Source organism: Mus musculus, chromosome 13, assembly GCF_000001635.26.
Source record: "Mus musculus strain C57BL/6J chromosome 13, GRCm38.p6 C57BL/6J".
NCBI lineage: Eukaryota > Metazoa > Chordata > Mammalia > Rodentia > Muridae > Mus > Mus musculus.
This window is the reverse complement of record NC_000079.6, coordinates 114,918,108-114,940,774: the sequence shown is the minus strand read 5'-3', so window position 1 is coordinate 114,940,774 and position 22,667 is coordinate 114,918,108. Positions and strand designations below refer to the sequence as shown.

The window sequence follows — 22,667 nt, the reverse complement described above, 5'->3', positions numbered from 1 at the left end:
CTGCTTTCTATTCCTCTCCAGATACTAGTTGTTCCTTGTTAACCAGGCTTTAAATCCAATCAGAAAGATTGGTCACTCCCATAACATCCATGCCACTAACGCACCAGTGGGCATATCTCACCAGGCCAGTCACTACTGTACTTTCCAGTATTCACAGATCTTTAAGGCTGTTAATGAACTTCTCCTGGCCCCAGCAACATGCATAGAACCTTTCAGCACTATGAAAGTGTGCCAGCTTCCAGGGGATGATGCTTCCGGGTCAATACCAGTTTGGTATCTTCGTGTCCTGTGACTCAGATAAGTGGTGTTTCCAGCCATATGGTATTACCATCAAGTTGTAGAAGATAAGCAAGAAGAACAGCAGTAGCCAGTAATGTTTGAAGTGTCTACAGCATCCCATTGAACAACTACTCAAATAAGTACAGGTGTTTCAATTGATAGCTTACAATATGTGGAGAGGCACTTTATCGTCACCATAGGTTACTTCCTTTTAAGTCCCATTTATAATGTATATGTATGCATTTTAGTGAGCTTCTACAGTAGCTTTTCACATGGCATTTCCCACAGGTCTTTAGCATTAATTATCCTTAATGTAGCACTCCCTCCTCTGTTTGCCCTCCTATCTTAAATGCCATTGAACCCTTGTAGTCTCTTCCTCCTTTTCTCTTTATACCACCTACATTCTGTTTCCTTTTCCCTGACATTACTTCCCCACAGTTTCCTGCCTTGCATGGGCACTCCAAGGGAAGCACACATATCTAAAGATTCAAAGCCAACATGCACATGTCAGAGAGAACATAAATCATTTGTCTTTCAGGATCTGGGTTACTTTGCTGAAAATTCAATTCCCAACTCCTTCCATTTACTGGAAAATTTTGTAATGTCATTTTTCTTTTTTTTACTGACAGCTGAATAATATTCCATTGTGTCATGAAGCTCATCTTCATTGCTCGTTGATCATTTATGGACATCTAGGTTGTTGGGATTCCTGGCTATTATGAATAGAACAGCAATGAATATTGACTATTTTGGGAATAGGCCCAGGCATGGTCTGGATAGATCCCATGATAGATCTAATTCTGACTTTTTTTTTAATGGTGTTTCTATGGTGCGTTTCTTTGTGGCTATACAAGGGTCCACTCTCACCAGCAGTATAAGTACTGCTCTTTCTTGCAGCACTTGGTGATTAACACAAAGACTCCTGAAAAAGATGCAGAGAGTGAGAGACTTTGGAGAACTAAATGTTATGCCTTGATTATCTGCTCCCTTCAAGGATCTGAGTTACATGCAGAAGAATAGACAGAGCGATTGTAAGAGCCTGAGGTTGTAGTAATGTTACCATCACAACTAAACAGTGTCTTCCAAACACATCAGGGATGATATGCACACGAATTCACCGAGATTGTGACAGCGTGCACAAAACTTGACTGAATTAGTGCAAACTAGAGAAATCCCAGAACACAGAAATGGAAGTAGGCATAGAGTCCACTCCTAACCAAGAAGTTATTTGCAACAGATACCTGCATGGAGAGGGGAAAAAAATCCTTTTTCTCCACTTAAATGTCTTTAGCAATCATAGCAACCACATTACAGGGAAAGCCCCATGCCCACAAGTAGTTGGTTAACACAAATGAACTTCATATTGCTTGTGTGTACACACCTGTGTGTGTGTCTGGGTTTTGTTTTAGTATTTTTGTCTTATTGAATTTTGGTTTGTTTGTTTGTTATTTGTTGAGAGATATGGAAAGGGTGGAAGAGGGAGGCAGAGAATGAAGTCGGGTGGATAATGAGGTAGAGAAGACTTGAGAGAAGATGGGGGAGGGCAAAATATGATTATAATAGATTGTGTGGAGAAAAGCTAAATAGTTACATGTAGGGGATCTCTGCAAATACCATGGTCAGCAGAGTTTGAGCCTTGAGAGGCTATAAGACTATCCAGTTCAACAGGACTCAGTAAGTAAATATCAAGTGTTGGTTCAAATTTCTGGAGTCTGACCTCAGGTAGTTTATGTTAGGCACATTTAAGCACAGCACAATTTTGGAAAAAAAGTTTCCTGATGACAATTGACTCAATCCTGTGTTTATAACCAGACAAGATTCGACCGAAACTCCTTTCAAGGTTCATATGACCATTTCCATAAAGATGGGTTCTATTGACTGAAAAACAATCCTCAAAATAAGAGTCTAGGAAAAATGATTGAGATAAATATAAAGTCTGGGGAAGACAGATGTGGCCTAGCCATACAAATAGAGCAGAGGCAACGAGGCTGCCAACCATCTCTGCTCCATTTGTAAAGTACATGTGACATCTACCATAGGATGGGTTCTGTCAACTGAAAAACTGTTCACGATAAGGAGGAGCTACAGAGAAAGAGTCAGGATAAACTTAAGAGTTTGATGGAGTCAGATATGGCCTGGTCCTACAGATAGCACAGGTAATCAGGTTTTTAACTACATCCATTCCCAGCCTTTGGGTGGAAAACAGGTTATACATCTCTTTCACCAAAGAGACAAGCCTGTATGTTTAACATTGCTGGATTCTCCGGTGCTTCTCTGTGATCACCAGAGCTGTGTGCCATCTATAATTATCCTTTTTGCAAATTAATGGTTGAAGACTTTCCTTCAGTAACATGACTTCCACTAGCATTGAGTAGGTACCTAAGTTTACAGTATCGAGCATGGTATTTCTCTTGTTGACTAGGTCTTAAGCTCACTGGGAGAGCTGTTGGTTAGCACCAGAGTATGTCACGACTTCAGCCTTAGGATTATTGTACCATGCTGGTCATTGATGAAATTCATAGGTATCATAGCTAGGTAGGACAGTTGGTTGCCCTCCTCTTTTGGAAACTTGTATGACACCTTCTGGTAACATGAAGTTTAGTCCTTAGGAAGAGTGCATTCAAGTCAGTTCTGGCCAGTATAACTCCCTAACGATAATCTATAAACATTTGCCTTCTTACCTACAGATAAGTAAGGTCCTCACCTCTCAGGAAGGAAACTTCTCTTTGCCACACATGGAGACCACTATAGAGAATCACAACCAATCAAAATGCACAGTAGTGGAGCCAAGTCCCAATGGTTACATCTATGAAACACGCCCAAGCCTAAGTCTCAGAGAACACTGCAGAAGAGGAAGCAGAAAGATTGTAAGATGGAAAAGATCAAGGGGTTTGCTCTGAGATTGGGTCTCCTAGTAACATCAGAAGGAACAGCCATAAAATCTCATCAACATGATTGCTGAAACATGAGCTGGATAATCGTGACACTACTGAACATCCCACAATGTATGAGAAAAGCCCAGAGGCCTCCACCCCACACAAAGAACTGTAGGCAACTGGGGAAGGCTGGGAAGGGAGAGGTGGCTTTCCCCAGGGAAGACCACAGCAACTGCTTATCCAGTGCCAAGTCGGTCTGTCTTAAAACATACCTTCAGGTAGCATTATACAGACTTAAAGGGATATATATATATATATATATATATATATATATATATATATATTCACTTTTTCAAAAACTCAGATATAAGACTCCAGGCATATGTGTGGGCCCTCAATTCTATTCCATCAATCAATCAATATGAGTGTATTTAAGCTAGTCTCATGTTGTTTTTACTACAACAGCTCTGTGGTATAATTTGCACTCAGGGATAGGGAGACCATAAGTAGCATTTTTATTATTCAGGATAATTTTGGCCATTCTCAGCCATTTTATTTTCACATGAATTTTGAGGTTATTTTTTCAATTTCTGTGAATAATTACCTTGTATTTCTGGTGGGGATTTCATTGAATCCATACATTGCTTTTGGTGAGATGGTCAATTTCATGATATTAATTCTACCAGTACATGAGTATGGTAGGACTTCCCATCTTCTGGTATAATTTTCAGTTTCTTTCTTCCATGTTTTAAAGTTTTCATTGTTCAAGTCCTTCATTTTCTCTGTTAAATTAATTACAAGACTTTTCCCCCTGGGACTATTTGAATGGAATTGCTTCCCTGATTTACTTCTCAGTATGTGTGTCGTTTGCGTACAAGAAAGCTACTGGTTTTGTATTCTGATACTTTGCTGAGTATGTTTATCAGCTATATGTGAATTCCAATAGACTCCTTGGGATCTTTTATCATATCATTTAGAAATAACAGTATTTTGACTTCTTTCTTTCTTATTTATATCCCCTTTATTTCCTTTCCCCCCCCCCCATGATTCCTTTAGGTAATAATTCAAGCATTGTATTGAACAGGAGTAGAGAAACTATTTCTGATTTTGGTGGAAATGCCTTGAGCTTTTCTTCATTTTCCATGATTTTAGCAGTGGGGTTATTGTATATTGACTTTTCTGTATTAAGATACATCCTCTGTGTCCCTAGATTCTCCTGTGCTTTTATCATTAGGGAGTTTGGATTTTTGTTTAAGGTCTTTTCTGAATCTAATAAGATGATCGTGTCATTTCTGTACTCGAGTCTATTTCTGTTCCACCTTAGTTCTTGAGAAAGGATTCCTCACTGAATTTGAAGCTCACCATTTTTACTAGCCTGGCTGGCCACTGAGCCCTTGGGATCTGCCTGTGTCTCCCTTCCAACCCTGGACTTACAGATTTATGCTGCCACACTCTATTTGTGTGTGGGTGCTGTAGCTCCAACCTCATATCCTTGAGTTTGCCTACTGAGCTCATATCCAAAGTTTTATAACAAGCAAGCTCACATCTCTGAAAGACAATTGTAATGGCAAGTATAAAGTGCAGAGAGAAGACAAAAATGGAGGAAGTACAGAAATTATGAGAAGACTGTTGTCTTAGGTATTGTCCTGTTGGGGTGAAGAGATACTATGACCACAGCAACTTAGAAAATAAAACATTTAATTGGGAGCTTGTTTATAGTTCAGCGGTTTAGTCCATTACTGTCGTGGTCTGGAGCAGGATGGCAGGTAGACAGGAAGACATTGTGTTGGAGCAGTAGTCAAGAGCTACATCCTGAAGAGGCAGCAGACACACAGAGAGAAACACTTGACTTTTGAAACCTGAAAGCCTACCCCAATGACACACTTCCCACACCAACAAGGCAACACCTCCTAATCCTTCTAACCTCAGACAGTTTCCACTCCCTGGTGACTAAGCACTCAGATATATGAGCCTGTGGGGGCCATATTGATTCAAACTGTCATCTGATAAGAAATCTTACAAGCAACAGGGCTCATGGCACAGGGTGTACAGAGCTGGTTTGGTAATAAGGTGTCCTAGTGGTAGCCCTGAGGAAGAGAAGGAGAGAGGTTTCTAGAATGGTGGTTGTATTGTATGAAATAAGCAAGGTGACTTAGAAGAGAAAGGATGTCAGAAAGGAACATGGGGAACTGCTTCTGGCTCCTCTCTCCCTCATCCAACAAATTCTGGTCCAGCTTTGAGAGAAGAGAAGACCTAGGAAAGCCTCTTCCATCCACCATCAGTTTCAGATCCAAAGACCCGTCCAAGTGCTCAGTGACGGCAAAATTACGTTCACAATAATACTGAGCGGTCAGTCGCCTTTGCCACTGACATCATAAGACAAATATTGAGTGATGGTAATCAGCGTGGAGGGAAGCAAGGGACCAGTGAACTTCAATGCTGCAGAATATGAAGAGGCCTTGATGTGTGTTCAGATTTCTTAACTAGTTTTAAAGAAACTGAGTTTCCTTTTTCTAATCCTCCATCCGCAATGGAACCTCCCTGCCAAGATGAAGATTTCACACAAAACCTTTTACTGGGAAGATCGTTGGTCTCAAGACTGAAGTCTCTGACACTACACAATATGGAAAGGGCAAGATCCAGGATATGGAAGGGATCCCCCCTGATGAGCAAAGGCTGGTCTTTGCTGGTAACCAGCTGGGAGATGGGTGTACATCAGACTGCACTCAAAAGGAACTCACCCTGCATTCTGTGCTGAGATTTCCTGAGTCTTACACCAGTCCTAGGAAGAATAAGCAGCAGACAAAGAGGGGTAAACTGAAATGCTGGAGAATGGACGAAAATGGCAAACATGATCACCTTTATCAAGAGCATCCTTTGATGAGTGTGGAGCTGGGGTTTTTATGGCCGTCCACATTGACAGACGTTACTGTGGCAAGCATTCTCTGTTTAACTGCTCCAACAAACCAGGAACCAAGTGATAGTGTATGAGTTAGCAAGAAGTCAAGAACTAAGGACCATTGGGGGGAAAATACTGCTTATTAAATTTTTATACAATTTTAGAGGATTATGTAAAATCATCACAGGTTTAGAGACTATATAGTTCTGTGTTACAATACATTAAGCCTTATGATTTAACTCAAAGGACATGCAACAACAGGGTCACATGCTGAGCCAGATATGAGAATTAACATGTCTTTTTAAAAAGACAGATATTAGAATAATTAACAAAAATATAGAGCAATGCCATTCTTTTGATTTACAATGAAAAAATATTTTCTTAAATATATGACATTTCTGCAAATATGTAATAGTTTCTGGTATTAAAAATTAATACACAAATATCTGAAAATTCTCTGTTTTAATATTTTATATGGTAAATGTAATTTTTAAAAGTTCTTTAATAGTTTGAATGGCATAAAAAGGACCTGAGGCTACAGTGGGAAAGCCCAGCCCTTGCCTATTTCCTGACGGGGATGTGGTTTCCAAACTAACTAACCCAGGCAAGGTATGTGTTAGGTAAGACTGCCAAAATTATTTTCTTTCAGCTCCTTCATGCTAGTTAAATATTGTAACCCACAAATTTGCTCTTTGTTTCCTAACATTTTTGCCTGCTCTGAAAGAAACTCTACAGCCCCTTATCTGACCTGTGTCCAATAGCAGTATGGTGCTCATTTATCCTGTTCTAAGAGCAACACGCCCCCAAAAGATATGCTTCCTTCTCACCAACTCAGTCAAAACACATTACGAAGAGCCACCCTGCTTCCCAAACAAGAGTCTGCTGCAAACAGAACTCACATTTCAGTGAGTCAGAAGGGAACAGGCAGATAGTCATCTCCTTGAAACCTGGCAGGCTTCCTACCAGGAGTCTGAGCTGCCCGGCTGTGTGTCAGGGTTAGTGAGCAGTCACCTCAGAGCTCTCTGGTCTTACTAAGCACTCAGAGCACCGAAGGTCAGAAGTGTCTTTTAGGGTGTATAAGTAAAGAAATAGTGGGTGAGTGAGGCAGCCTGGGGGCTATGAGGTTCGAGGGTGCTGAATATAGGACATTAATCATAAGTTCTAGCGGCCGGTGAGCTCCAACTTGGTACCGTCATGAGTCTAGCTGGTCATCCAGTCTAGCCTATTTGGCAAGATCCAATCCGGTGATAGACTATCGCAACACAAAAGGTGGATGGTTGTAGGGAATAACACTTAGGTTTGTCCCCTGGCGGGCATACATGTGTGTCTACACAAACACACACATCAGCACACATAAACCTGCACACATATGCACACACACAAAGAAGTAGAGGTTCCAGTTCTACCTACCGTTTTATAAATAGGTTTAAAGCGTTTGGCTTTTCCCAAGTGGCTACGTCTGTCCCACCTGGAAGTTGCTCGCTTGCTCTATGGACCTGGGGAGTCCCTTCTTGCTCAGAGGCCTGCTCCCAAGAGATTTTGAATGAGCAATAGCCATTAGACAAGCAATTCTTTATTTTACAAAACCTTTTGAGTGCTTCAGAAAGTAGGCACTGGAATAATTCTAGCCTCATCAATGGGCAGGAACCTGCGGCTGAGCTTCTACGGATATTGGGTTTAAAGACGATTAAAAGTGCATGTTCTATTTCTTGGATTCAAAAGTGAAAGACCCAGATGAATGCTGTCTTTCCAGAATCGGAAAGTTTGGGAAATGGCAAGGCACGAGCTCAGGAGGAGAGATTCTCAACCCGTGGGTTGCGACCCCCCTTCCATCGGTGTACCCTAAGATATTGGGAAACACAGATGTTACATAACAATTCAGAATCAGAGAAGTAGCAACGATAATAATTTTAAACGATAATAATGTTGAGGTCACCACAACATAAAGAACTGTGTTGAAGGGTCGCGGCACTAGAAAGGTTGAGACCCACTGCATTTGAGCCCCTGTCAACTCTTCTCACCTGTCCTGAAATAAATCAGGTAAACTCAGTGATCCAACTCCTCATCGTCTCAGAAATGAACAATCCCCACCCCCCTCTCTCTCCCTCACACCCCTCTGTGGTGCAAAAATAGTACCTCAGGGATAATCATAGCTTGAGAGCAGCTCTTTCTGATGACTTAGTGTCGAACCTGGTCATTCCGAGCTTATTTCTGTCCCTTTCTCCACCCACTCAGGAAAAGCAGAGAAGGGCACACACTGTTCAGGTCCCCTGGCTCTTCTTCTGAGTTATTGAGGGCTATGGCTTGATACAACTGCGTTGGGGGGTGGAGGGAACTGCCTAGGAGTTAGTTTCCTGTGGACAGAGGACGAAGAGATGTTGGTTGTGGGTGGATCCTGAGCTCTTGGGTCTGGTGAGCTAGAACAGTTTGGTACAGGTAGGAAAAAGCCACCGGGCTGGAGTCGCGTCCGCACTGTCTGTAAGATGCCGAGGGCTCCGTGGGCGTCCATGGATCTTGACTCCTTTTTCAGAGCGCTGGAGGAGCCACAGACGCTGAGGGGCTGGGCTCCGTGGGGCGTGGCAGGACAGATCCGGAGTTTGCCCAGGCTGGAGGGGCAGGCAGGGGCGGTTCCTAGCTCAGAAGCTGCAAGCAACTTTTCCTTGCTCTCATTCAGGCTGGAGAGAACTCCTCCGTACAGTTTCTGGAAAGTCTAGCCTCTGGGAGCCCTGGATCGAGGATACTGTGTGCACCCCCAGAGCACTTTAGATTCCCCAGCGCAGACCCAAGATGGGACCGGGACAGGCAGGGGGCGCGCTCCTGCTGCGGCTGCTAATGCTAGTTCAAGGTAAGTCTGAACTCCACTGCGCGTCCGCGTCCGAGGCTGGAGAGACCCGCTTTGGTCCTAGAAGACCAGGGAGGGATCGAGTGCTGCTCTGGAGCTGGCGATGTCTGCTCTGCATCTATGTGGACTCGGGATCCAGGCTTCGTGGAGCCACTTGAACAAACAGGACAGACAGACAGACACAGACACACAGACACACACACACACACACACACACACACACACACACACACACACCCCACATCCTCATTAAGACGTGTTTCACCCGATCAAGCATCCTTCAAAGTCATCTTTCTAAGAGGTTTGGGTTTAGAGATGTTCTCACACCCACAGATTTGGAGCGTTTGTGGGTGGCCAGCAGACCACGCATCCAGCCTCCCAGCTTCCCGCGGATCCCCAGCAGGTGCTGAACTAGCTCTGAACCAGGAACCGGGGATCCAGCTCTGGGCTGCAGCATGCAGCTCTCAAAGGGTGGCTTTGCAGGAAACTTTGATGTGTATTTTTCACCCCGCGCGCACAATGCCCCCTATTCTTATTTCAGGAAGGAGCACTGGTGTTTCTTTCCATAGGAGGAAGAAAAGCCAATCAACTAGGCAGAGGGGGCACTCTTCCTTCCCTCCTGCCTTCCTTTTATTGTTGTAATGTCCTTCAAAGAAAGTAAATTTAGGCTGGTTCTCTCCACTCTCTTGATCCACAAGGCAAGGGGATTAGCTGAGACTGGTGCCAGGCTGCCTGACCTGACTTCCTTTGCATTAAGTAAGGAAGGAGAGTGGGGAAGGCAGGCTGCTGAGAGGCTCAGGAGAACTTTCTCTCCACCTTTATCCACAGCCTGGTCATGCCCAAGATGAAGGATTTTAAGGTAGTTGAGGGGAGATGGGAGGGGACGGTGTGTGTGTGGGGGGGATTGCATTAAACAGCTAACAAAATAGCAAAGTGGTCACTGGATGTCACTTAATTTTTACAAAGAAGGAAAGTATTCCTTTTTTTTTTTTTTTTTTTTCTAGACAGGGTTTCTCTGTCTAGCCCTGGTTGTCCTGGAACTCACTTTGTAGACCAGGCTGGCCTCGAACTCAGAAATCCGCCTGCCTTTGCCCCCCAAGTGCTGGGATTAAAGGTGTGCGCCACCACGCCCCAGCAGAAAGCATTCCTTAATCTGTGCTTCTCTGAGGTTCATCTTTCTTTAAGGTTGAGGAAAACTAGTCCAGGTTCGCCTTGTGGAATTTTTTGTCTGTTGGAGAAGAGAGAAATATGTCCCTATCCCGATTCTGTCGCAGACACAGAGCACTGCTAATTGTTGGGACGCTAACCTGTGCCCCCATGCCTCACACATGTTCTGCCCTAGAGAAACACAGTTGATCTGAGGGGCCATCGGGTCTAATCTAGGGGTTTAAGACAGTTGGATTGGATTCTGACCTTCAGACTCTGGAACTCTCTCTCTCCTAAGAGGAACTAGAAACCCAAACCCTGGCTTTTCATCTCTTTTTAATTGTCGGTATTATTAAAAGGAGCCATCGAAGCACAGCACCATTTTCTGATCTTTGAAATGTTGAGGCTTGTTCTGGGAGGAGCCCTTGAGAAGGACCTGGGTGGAATGTGTTGCCGAAAGGCATGAAGTCAGGTACCCAGTTTTCTTCTGCAGTTAGTTAATTGGGATGATTCAATGTCAGAAAGCAGACAGGATTTATATGACACCTGTATAAAATGACTCCACGTGTTTATTTCTCTCTTTCTGGTTCAGTTGTTTGTATATCTAAGGACCACATTTTCTCTTTATTTTAATCATCTAATTAAATAAAATCATACAATCAAGTTTTGCCATTTAAGAGAGCAGTGGAGATTCATAAGTGGGCAACATAATTTTGGATATTTTGGGTATCTAAGGTTGAGATGCAGCTGAAAGTTCTAGGTCCCTGGTACTTTAAACTTTCATTTTATCCTCCCTATATGAACATTTTGAACATAGCACTAAACAGACACACTTATTATTATTTATAGATCACAGACATGCACAATTGTGATGCAAATATATACAGAAGTTAAAATGTAAAGGCAAGCATAAATGTGTGTCTCTACACCTTACATTCTCCACAGCACACGGGCAGACAACACTAGACGCAAACTCATTTTGGATCTTATTTTAGCACTTAGATTCAAATCTCTTTTTCCCATAATCCCCTCACGAGTGGATAAGAGGAACAAGCACTCAGTTTTGTTCCATACATATCCCTTTTCATTGTTCACGGGCAGGCCAAGGGTGGAGAACAGAGATCATGTGACACCTAGGAAATATGTAAGTTAAGTGCACATACAGAGAAGAAACCAACTGTACCCTTAACATGGATGGAGTCACACACTCTCCAGCTGGCTCATGGGCCAAGGAATTCTCCATGAGGATTCTCAATCAGAGCTTCTTAACTGCCCTCTGAGAGGTCGACCCTCTTCCTCGTAATAGCCTCCTTCATCTGTAAACTAATCAGTAGATTCCGCTCGTGGTAAATGTCTTCCTTTTGACTTTTGCTTTCCTTTATAAAACCCCACTCCCCTGGTTTGTGTTCTCTTTCTCTCTCCTCTTTGCCATCTCTCCATCTCAGAGGCTCCTTGTCTACCTATTAATTAATAAATAGTGTTGGCAAAGTTCTGTCCAAGTTTTCAGTCTCACCCTCACACTTACGGTTCTGCCAGTTTTTCCTACCCATCTATGCAACGTCTGCCACCACCCAGGTCAATCCCTCATTCTCTCCTATCAGAACACCTGTAACTTTGAACCTGGCCTTCCCATTTTGTTTCTTGTCTTTCTAGTTGATTGTTCTTATTGCTACCTTTCTTTTTATTATTTATTTATTTATTTATTTATTTATTTATTAGATATTTTCTTTATATACATTTCAAATGCTATCCCGAAATTTCCCTATACCCTCCCTCTGCCCTGCTCCCATACACACTCACTCCCACTTTTTGGCCCTGGCATTCCCCTGTACTGGGGCATATAAAGTTTGCAATACCAAGGGACCTCTCTTCCCAGCAATGGCCGACTAGGCCATCTTCTGCTACATATGCAGCTAGAGACACGAGCTCTGGAGGTTCTGGTTAGTTCATATTGTTGTTCCACCTATAGGGTTGCAGACCCCTTCAGCTCCTTGGGTGCTTTCTCTAGCTTCTCCATTGGGGGCTCTGTGTTCCATCCTATAGATGACAGTTAGCATCCACTTGTTCGTAGCAGCCTTATTTATAATAGCCAGAAGCTGGAAAGAACCCATATGTCCCTCAACAGAAGAATGGATACAGAAAATGTGGTACATTTACACAATGGAGTACTAGTCAGCTATTAAAAACAATGAATTTATGAAATTCTTGGGCAAGTGGATGTATCTGGAGGGCATCATCCTGAGTGAGGTAACCCAATCACAAAAGAAGTCATTAGATATGCCCTCACTAATAAGTGGATATTAGCCCAGAAACATAGAACACCCAAGATACAATTTTCAAAACACAAGAAAATCAAGAAGAAGGAAGAGCAATGGGTGGATACTTCATTCCTCCTTAGAATAGGGAACAAAATACCCATGAAAGGAGTTACAGAGACAAAGTTTGGAGCTAAGACGAAAGGATGGAGTATCCAGAGACTACACCACCCAGGGATCTGTCCCATAATCAGCCACCAAACCCAGACATTATTGCATATGCCAGAAAGATTTTGCTGAAGGGACCCTGTTATTGCTACCTTCCTAAAGCAGTAATCTGCGTTATCAATCCACACTCTTACTTCAAACACTTGCTGTTTCCTGCCACATCTAATATAGGGTAAAGTCCACATTTCTAGGCATTCATAAAAGTCCTCTCCTGTCTGGCTGTGCTTTCTCTACCAACCGTTCCACCCTACTGTTCAATCCTACATACAAGTACACACAGGAACTCCATACATGCATGGGATGTACACGTTTCAAACCTTCTAGACACACACATGCACCATCCTATGTCTAAGCACAATGGACAAAGTTTATATTAAACTGTTCCCAGACTATCTTCTGGCTAGCCTCACTAGGCTGTTACTTTTCTTCCCTTTCTCTCATCTTTTTGTGATCTGCTAGTTCTCCAATCCTAGAAGAGTCAACCCCAAACATAATTATAAACTAGAACAGTTTTTATTCCGTAGCCCAAGAAGAAAGCATGGGGTAATCTTTAAATTCTATGAACCAATCCAGGCTCCTCTTTACTTCAGTTTCTCAGTGGTTTCAGGTTACCCTTTGACAAATTAGCTTTCTTCCTCCATTGCTGAGCGGTACCACCTGACCCATCTCAATAGGACTCTGTGCTGGCTCCTGAGCCTGTTTGAGATGTGTGGATTTGGTCTCAGGACTCCATATTAAAAAAGGAAATCTTTATGCATCTCAGATGTTCATTCGGGTTTATAAGCTAGTGCATTAACACTATCATTGTCTCCTCCCATTCTCCAAAATTTCAATGTTGCCTGTCTTATGAAATGACTGCCAAGATAGGCAGCCAATGACCACATCAGTTTCAATACATTCCTTCTAAGTGGCAAATGCTCTCTTCCTTCATGTGCTAACATCCTGGGCAGATGAAGAGGGAGAAGCGTGCTTGTGTACAGATGAGCTCCTCCCGGTGGGATTCTAGACACTCAGCAAAAGAATAATACATGCCAAGATACAAAAACTGAAAACTTTCAGAGATAATGGGGAAATGTTAGAGGCTGAAAATATCTCAGCATCATATCAATATAACCACCAGTGTCACAAGCTTCAGTCTTTACCACCAAGACTGCTTAGCTTAATACTTAGACTCAGGACAATGCAAAAGATGACGAACCGTGGGATGTTTTCCTGTTAATTGCAAATCGAAGAGTTGTGAAGAGTTGCTGTCTGTTTCTTCCAGTTGTTATCATGACTAGAGTAAGCCTTCCCATGCAAGCAGAGAAAAAAATGGCTCACAATAGTTAAGAGTCTGACAGATGCCATAAGTCCAGAGAAAATAGATTTTGCAGATGACAGTGATTCCCAGTCCCTCTTTGATGACGCACAGAAGCTCTGCCAATCCGGCAGCATACAGTAAATTCCATGAGCCAACATGTGACCAGAGATTCCTTTGCTAAAGGCGTGTGGCAGACACAGTATCAAGTCAGAGAAAGCATGACACATGATACAGAGAGGTCTATCTGTATATGAGTCCAAACATGGAGAAAGGAAGTTCCCTTGGCCCTAAAATATATATACCTGGCTTCAACCCATCATTCCTCTTATATTTATCAAATTAGTGCCCTCTTCTGCACAAGCTGGAGATTGAGGGTATGAGGAGATTATGCATATGGGGCAATCTACTAGGAGGCTTCCAGGAAAAGAATCTTCATTTTTCAGACAATATGATTTTGTCACATTTGGAACCAGGTTCAGAGAGGCCGAGCAGTCTTGTAAGCATGATGCCAACCAGCTACTGAAAGATAAAAACAGGTAAACCATAGGTAGCACCGAAGAAAGATGGAGAGAAAATTAGCGCCTGGAATCATCTTTGAGTTTCTAAATTATCCAAAGGAAATACTAACCTTCCTCTCAATTTCTTTAAAAATGTTTATATAATTTAAAACTTAGTTATGTTTTATATAGTTGAGAATTATAAAGTCTTCCTATGGCATGATAAATATCATGTTTGCATATGGTTCATGAATGTTACCAAACAAAAATGTTGAGTTTGGAGAAGGAAATATCATGGGGACAGTAAAAATCAAGTCTCCAGGAAGACAGGGGTCATTAGAGTTTAGCTCTTCCATGGAGGACTGTGCAGGTCATGGAGTCTAGTCCAACATTTTACCTGGATGGAAGCAGTATTATGGCAACATACAGCATGCAGCAAGGTTCCTAGATGCACTGTTCCCAGAGGTAACACACAGCTTCTGCCAATGGAGGACCTATGTCTAATTCCTAGATCACAAAGGAACACTGACACAGAACATTCAAGCTCATGGTGTTGACAGAGAATGAAAGGTGAGAGGTAAGCCATCCTCTGGCTTTAAGGCTTTCCAACTATGGCGGACTCAGTGTCTTACCTTGAGGGTGGGGAAGGCCCTGAAGCTATCCAAGCAGGGAAGTGATAAGCTCAGAATTGCTCACTGCCATATCACCATAGGACAAGGAGGAGGATAGAGGGATAGAGACCAGGCAGACAGCACCATGTGCATCTAGGAGAGAATCAGGTTAAGTGCTAGTTTACCACACCAGGAGAGAGAGAGATGAAATGTAAATGTAAATGTAAATGCTATGAAGGAAGAAAAGAAGACAGGATTTGGTAATGGACTTAATTTTGTCACTCAGGGGAGGGGGGATAAAGCAGATGTTTAGATTTCTGTTACGTAAAATGAATGCAATGTATAGTCATTTATTGAGGCAAGGAGTGCTAAAAGAAGCAAGTTGTAGGAAAGAGATTATCAGTTTGGTGCAACTGAGGTGATGACATCTAGGGGTACCCTCTAGTTAGTCCACAGTGTTGTGTTGTGGCCTTGCGATCAGTCCAGTGAGTGAGGTGTGCACAGAGATGAGAGGTACCACAACTGGAGGCAGCCCAGCCGGGCACGTGGTGTTGCTGAGTTAAGCAAGGAGAGAAGAATAGGTCTCGAGCAATGACTTGGGAAGTACCTTGAAGGGTTAAATGAGAAACAAATGAGAGAGAGAGAGAGAGAGAGAGAGAGAGAGAGAGAGAGAGAGAGAGAGAGAGAGAGAGAGAGAGAGAGAGAATGATGCCACTTGGAAACACAGCAGAAAATCTAATCTGTAGGAAGTGAGACACCACAGAAGGACTTGGAAAAGGAGACAACTTTGCAGAAGTCACATGAGTGTGGCTGCCTGGGTAATGGCAGTCTCCAGTCTCTGCAGTGGATAAGTGGAAGTGAGGAGTAAGTGTCTGGATGTCCTGTAGACAGTGAGGAACACTTGGCAGAAAAGGGAAGAAGAACAGAGAGAGTGGTAAGACAGGAAACGTTCCTTTCAGCATCTAAACCAGTGGGTCTCAACCTTCCTAGTGCTGTGACCCTTTAGTACAGTCCCTCATGTTGTGGTGACCCCAACCATAAAATCATTCCCATTGCTACTTCATCACTGTAACTTTGCTACCATTGTGACTTGTAAATATTTTTACACATAGAGGTTTGCCAAAGGGGTCATGACCCACAGGGTGAGATCTACTGATCTAAGCAAAGATGGAAACACTTGGATATAAACTATGACAACTGGATCTCAAAATTTATGTTCAGAATCCTGCAGAGTACATGTACAATTTTTCCAAAATCATGTTTTGGCATCTGTGGGTTTCAGACATCCAGAACCAAAGAGTGAATGGGAACAGCTTTAGTGTCTATAAAAGGATCTTAGAGGTAGGAAAGGAGGAAGACAGGGGAAAGTGGTATTTCTTTTTAACATGTGTGTGTGTGTGTGTGTGTGATTTGCGTATGTGTGTACATGACAAGTATGTGTGCTCTTGCCTATGGGCATGCGTGTGGAGGACTGGCGTGTGCGTTGTGTGTCTTTTGCTATTGTTTTCCGCCTGAAACCTTTTGAACAAGGTCTCTCCCGCATCTGGAGCTTCCTGTTTCAACCAGAGCACCTAGCCAGCAACCGCCCGGGGCCTGCCTGTCTCTGTTTCCCATTTCCACCTAAGTTATGGATATAGAGATGTCCACCACCATGCCCAGCTCCCTTTACATGTATTCTGGGAACTCAGAATAAGGTCCTTGTCTTATGAAGCAGGCACTTTATCTGTAGAGCCATCTCCCCTGCCCTGCACTTTATCTATAGAGCCATCTCCTCTGCCCTGTTGTTAGTATTGTGAGAGTTATAATTTCTGCAGATTGCATATATTCAAGGTTTATTCTATGCCTGATGGTTCCTGCACAGAAATGGTATGTCCCCTATGATGTACACACTTAACCTGAAGTCTCTTCCAGCCTTTTCAGTTCAGAGAATACTGTGGCTGCCAATCATTTTAAGTATATTGCAGCTTTCTCTGGAGATTGGTCTGCTTGCATGGCCCAAATAGTTAAAAGAAGCTGTAGGCAGACTCCTGCCTTATCATACCATGTTCTAAACCTACAACTGCAATTTTCTTTTTTTGCTTCTGTTAGTTCACAATGAATGGGGACAGTTTTAACTCCTGAAGCTGTCTGTGTAAAAATGAAGTTAATGTTTAAACAGAGCGAGGCGAATAAAAGCACATTAGAGGCTGTGCTGTCAGCGTCTGAGATTATTTCGTTGTTTGTTCAAAAGCATGAGGAAAGCCAGTGCCCCAGTGGCCACCTTGGACACTGGCAGCTGTCATTCACCGAGAGGTGGCCTTTGTTTGTCTTTGTGCAGACCTGAGCACATTTCCATGGATACCATGTAGCCATGCAGATTGAACTGTAGCTGGAGTCTAGCCAGAGCAGCCAGACAGCTCTATCCGACTCTTTCCCAGTCACATTCAGGTCCTTTAAGCCAGAGCGTCTTGGATGCTCGGTGGAATAAAGACTGTTTTGAATTTTGTAGCCCTTTCTAAATCTCGCTGTGAGGGCTTGGTGCATGATGCAGATATTTTACATTAATTGATTCAGTTTTCTAGGTGTTTGTTAGTGTAGTTCCCTGGCAGGGATGAAGGCAAAAGAAAAGTTTAGCCTGGAAATTATAAGACTTACCTGATTTTTTTTTTACTTTTAGAATAAAAAAGTAGTATATAGTCCTGATGAAAACATAGTACAGGATTGAAAAAGATCTATGGAAATATCATAGTAATTAAACTATAGGAATTCCTTTATTACTACAATGCTTAATGTTTGTCCCCAAATGATCAGGCTATAACAGTATCATTGGGATATTATTTAACAGTATTGTTTGGGAAAGGGTTGAGGACTTAAGACACTATTAGTGCCATACAGTCCTATGATTGCTTGCTTGCTTTCCCTCTTTCTTTCTTTTCCTTCCTTCCTTCCTTCCTTCCTTCCTTCCTTCCTTCCTTCCTTCCTTCCTTCCTTCCTCCCTCCCTTCGTTCCTCCCTTCCTCCCTCCGTGTCTCTCTCTCTCTCTCTCTCTCTCCCTCCCTCCCTCCCCTCCCTCCTCCCCTCCCCTCCCTTTCCCCCACCTGCTATTCAGATGTCCTCAAGCTCTAGACTCCTGTTTTGCAATTCATCTAATTCTCTTTCACTGAAGTACTCAGGACACATTGCCATCCCTCATGTAATTTAGTGCCACGTCTCACGTAGATTCTTCCAGTTGCTGTCACGTGATACATCTGATCCCTGTTAGCGCTGATAACCTGTAAGCTTTCCAATGACAAGGCACCAGTGAATCAGAGGGGAGTTGTGGGAGTCAGTTCAGTTCCCTCCTTCCACCACGTGGGTTCTGAGTGCGGAACTCAGGTTGCCAGGCTTGGCACCAAGAGTCTTAGCCTGCGGACATTGCTGCTGGCCTTGTTGACATCCTGTTTGTGAAACACAAATGAATATAAGAACCACTGTAGAGCTGACTATCTTTGTGTTGATGTACAGGATGTCATCACCCAGTTACGTGTGATCCAAAGACAGTCTTCCACTTGGTGGATTTTATTCTCAGTGATGTGTACTGGTGACATTCTTGGTGTGAACTTAGTGGTGTATTATGTGTTCTGGTGACATTCTTGGTGTCGATTGCTTTCATTTTATTTTAAATATAACTTCGAAGAAGGTCCCTTAATTCATGGTCATAAAGATACTCTCCTGCATTCTGTTAAACAATATTTATTTGGTATTTTCATATAGACTTACATTTTCCTGTAGTACATGAAATAGGAGTTTAAAAAAACAAACAAACAAGCAAGCAATAGTCTTAGCCACATTTATTCATTCTGCATGCACACACAAGCTCACACATTCTCTCACACACAGAAACACATACACAAACACACAGACACATACACATATATACTAAAATTATTGTGTATTTATTCCTTCATTCTAGCACCCTGTAATTCTCTTTAGTTTTAGTTGTTCAGGTATGGATTATTCCATTCCCAAATGTTTTTTGTTTGTTTGTTTGGTTGGTTGGTTGGTTGGTTTGGATTTTTTGCTTGTTTTTGTTTTCCTTTTATCATCCTTTTCTTGCCATACTGAGCCAAGCATGGCCTCTAATACAGTAACAAATACTAAGTTACAAATACTGTGTTAAATATTAAAAAGAAAAGGGAAGAGAAGATTGCTTACTATGAGAGGATTTCAGCCTCTCAGAGTCCAGGGTGATGTTTACTGTGGGCTATTCACACATATTCTTTCATCATTGGATTCTTTTTCCCTGCTACTTTGCCAAGGTAGTTATTTAAATTGACAAATGATTTGATTTTATAAATATATTTCTGCATCTTGGTGATAATATAAATTTCCTTCTAAAATCCATTAACATGGCAATTTAGACCGTTTGCTTTTTAGATATGAGGAAAGCCTTGTATTAGTGAACTGTCTCCATCCTGATCAGCATTGTTAATGTGTTTTTGGATTACAGCTCATGATTGAGATTAGTCTTCTATTAGATTTTTATGCACTCCTCTTTCGGATTTTGATGTCAAGACTGAACTATTGCCATAAACTGGAATCCATTTCCTCTGTTTTGAATCTCTCAAAAATAAAATTCTGTGAGTTTATAAGATGGCTCACTTGCTGCCCAAGGATCTTGAGTTCCATCCCCAGCACCCACAGAAAGCCATATGTGGTGACTTGCAGCTGTAACTTCAAGCACTCCTATTGGGACATTGTAAGTGGGAAACAGAATGTTCTGGAAGCTCTAAGGCTGGCTAGCTTGGAATAGAGAGAGCAACAGAAACAACAAGGTAGATCCTGTGTCTTCAGGGGAAAGGAGAAAACCAACTTCTGAATGTTGTCCTCAACTCCCACATTCCTACTGTGTCCTGACACATGTGCATGCAGACACACATGGACAAGTGCACATAGACCACAATTCTATAAAAAAAAAGTTGTGTAAATTTAGCTTATTTTTCTCATATTCTTTTTAAAATGTGTGTGTGTGTGTGTGTGTGTGTGTGTGTGTGTGTGTACACCCTGAAGGCCAGGGTTGTGATCCACCTTATAGCCTGGGAACTGAGTTCAGGTTCTCTGGAAGAGCAGCAAGTGTTCTTAACTGTGGAGCCATGACACAAGCCACCTTTTAATCGTCTTGATAAGAAGCTCTGGGAAAATTGTTTCTCTTTACATTTTTAGTGTGTAAATTTAAATAACAATGTAGATATTAGAACTAGTTTTAGAACGTTTAATATTTATCTACCTTTTGCCATATAATTTTTTTTCTTTCCACTATGTCAGACTTTAAGTAAAAATAAATTCATAAAGTATGTTAATTTTGTTGGTTGTCATTTGATAAGGAGTTTGGCTAGTTGGTTATTAGCAAAAAGAAGGTTGTCATTATTATTATTATTATTCCAATCTTAATTATTGACTTCAACTCTCAAATGTCTTAGTTACTTTTCTTTTGCTATGACAAAACTCCACGGCCAAGGCAACTTACAGAAGAGTTTGTTGAGGGTTTACAGTGAGTGTATGACCGTTATGACAGGGCACATGGCGACCTGTAGGCAGGCAGGCATGGCAGCAGAGCAATAGCTGAGAGCTTACATCTTCATCCACAAGCACAAAGTAGAGAGGATGAGAGAGATCACTGGGAATTACATGTTCTTTTGAAACCTCAAAATCCGCCACCAATGGCACACCTTCTGCAACAAGGCCACACCTCCAAATCCTTCCCAAACAGTTCCATCAACTCAGGACCAAGCATTCAAATATATGAACCTATGGGAGCCAGTCTCATTTAAACCTCCACAACATTTCATACTACACAGAAAATTATATCCATATAATTTACAGAGTATGGCTAAAGATGCTTCATCAGAATTCAAGATGCCTTACAGAAGTCAGAGACAAAGCGCTGGCAAATACACACATAGGATCTTCGTGGGAGGTTAGTGTGATGGTTTGTATATTCTTGGGCCAGGGAGTGGTGTGGCCTTGTTGGAATAGGTGTGACCTGGTTGGAGTAGGTGTGTCACTGTGGGTGTGGGCTTAAGATCCTCACCCTAGTTGCCTGGAAGTCAGTCTTCCACTAGTAGCCTGTGGATGAAGACATAGAACTCTCAGCTCTGCCAGTGCCATGCCTGCCTGGATACTGCCATGCTCCCACCTTGATGATAATGGACTGAACCTCTGAACCTGTAAGCCAGCCCCAATGAAATGTTTTTTATAAGACTTGCCTTGGTCATGGTGTCTGTTCACAGCAGTAAAACCCTAACCAAGACAATTAGGTAGTGAACCCTTTTGGAGAAGTGCTGAAGAGGTTGCTGCAGAACCAAGCTTCAGGGTCACAGGTTTGAATCAAATGCTAGGGTTGAGTTGACCTGTAGAAGTGAGGTACAGAATGTGGAGGCCACAGAGCTGAGCTGTAGAGCCAAATCCAGCTGGATAAATATTTTATTCTCCTTATATTTACAAGTTGCTCCTATTTATAAACTTGTTCACATAAACTTTTAAGTGGACAGGAATGACTTTCATCACCTCGGCTTTTAATTAGTGTAATATCTGCCGTATCTACTCATTGCTGCTCTTCTTCCTGATCAGTCCCATCAGGAGATTATAAAATTTATAGCTATGTCAAATTATGTCAAAGAAGAAATGTTCTGTTTCACTTACTATTTCCATGTTATATTTACGTGCATTTCATTAACTTGAGGTCTCGTTTTCATAGTTTTCCTTATTTTTTCCTCATGAAATTAAAATATTTCTTCAGCCCCATTTTCTTTCATTCTCTCTTTCTTTGACATCAGTCACCACACATAAAATTGATGTTCCGTTTCTCACAATCTTTTATTTGCAAACTTGCCAGATGTTCCTTTAAAGTGTCTTCTGCCATCCATATTTCAATACCTCTCAGGGACATCTGAAACTACAGCTATTACAAAACCTTTTGTGTATTGTTTTCTCTTCTATATACATATGTATGGTGGTTTTATTTATAAATTAAGCACCACTATGGTGGTATACACCTGAAATCTCCAACACTTAGGAAGAGAGAGAGAGTTCCAAGTCACCCTCTACATGATGTATTGAGACAATAATATCTTCTTGCAAACAGAGAAGAAATGAGCACAGAAAATACTAATACTTTAAGATCAGTACCTAATAATAGAAAGGAACTTTTATAACAGTGCTATACTAAGGTTGCATGAACGTGGTCTCCCAAATATCTTATAGCATCTCTACACCTTTTCCTTTGACATGATGCAAGGTCTATGTGATGGGCAATGTGAGATGACTAATAAACAGACTGTGATATGGCATCTGGCTGCAGGGTGACCTGAACACAGCCTCTGCAAGACCATGAAAGACACGAACGAGATGGCAACAGAGTGGCTAGCAGGCAAGTAGCTTGTCTATGCTGGGGAGAGGGATAATTTATATTTTTGGAGCACAGAGGAGGAGAACTCATTGAGCTACTTAGACTAGCATGCAAGTTAAGAATCACACGCTGTTTCTAAAAATTCCCATTGGGAATGTGAAACTGTGAAAGAGAAACTACAGAAGAGGGTGAGCTGCTATATTTAGAACCCCCAAATCAATAGTAGAGGAGGACAGGAACATGGAAGCAAAACATTGGGTTTCCCCAGGCAATTTTCCCAACTGAGTCAGCAGGGAAGCATTCTGCCTTTTTGTCTCAGCTCTCCTAGCATACACAGTACACACTATTCTTTCATATGTAATATGCATA

General features: G+C 42.1%; 1 protein-coding gene and 1 long non-coding RNA gene across 2 annotated transcripts in view; one reads left to right on the top strand and one right to left on the bottom strand.

Annotated features, from left to right (window-relative positions):
• Positions 1 to 8,674: 8,674 nt before the first annotated feature.
• Positions 8,675 to 22,667, top strand: part of Itga2 (integrin alpha 2) — a 99,020-nt gene continuing 85,027 nt past the window's right edge. Inside the window, exon 1 of the mRNA NM_008396.3 lies at positions 8,675 to 8,899. Coding sequence (NP_032422.2) covers positions 8,842 to 8,899 — 58 coding nt within the window. The 5' untranslated portion in view covers positions 8,675 to 8,841. The remainder of the gene's footprint in view (positions 8,900 to 22,667) is intronic.
• Gm34845 lies at positions 13,017 to 17,019 on the bottom strand. Its single transcript, XR_382938.3, has 2 exons — positions 14,720 to 17,019; positions 13,017 to 14,341 (listed from the first exon to the last, which is right to left on the bottom strand). It is a non-coding gene; the product is annotated as a predicted gene, 34845 (long non-coding RNA).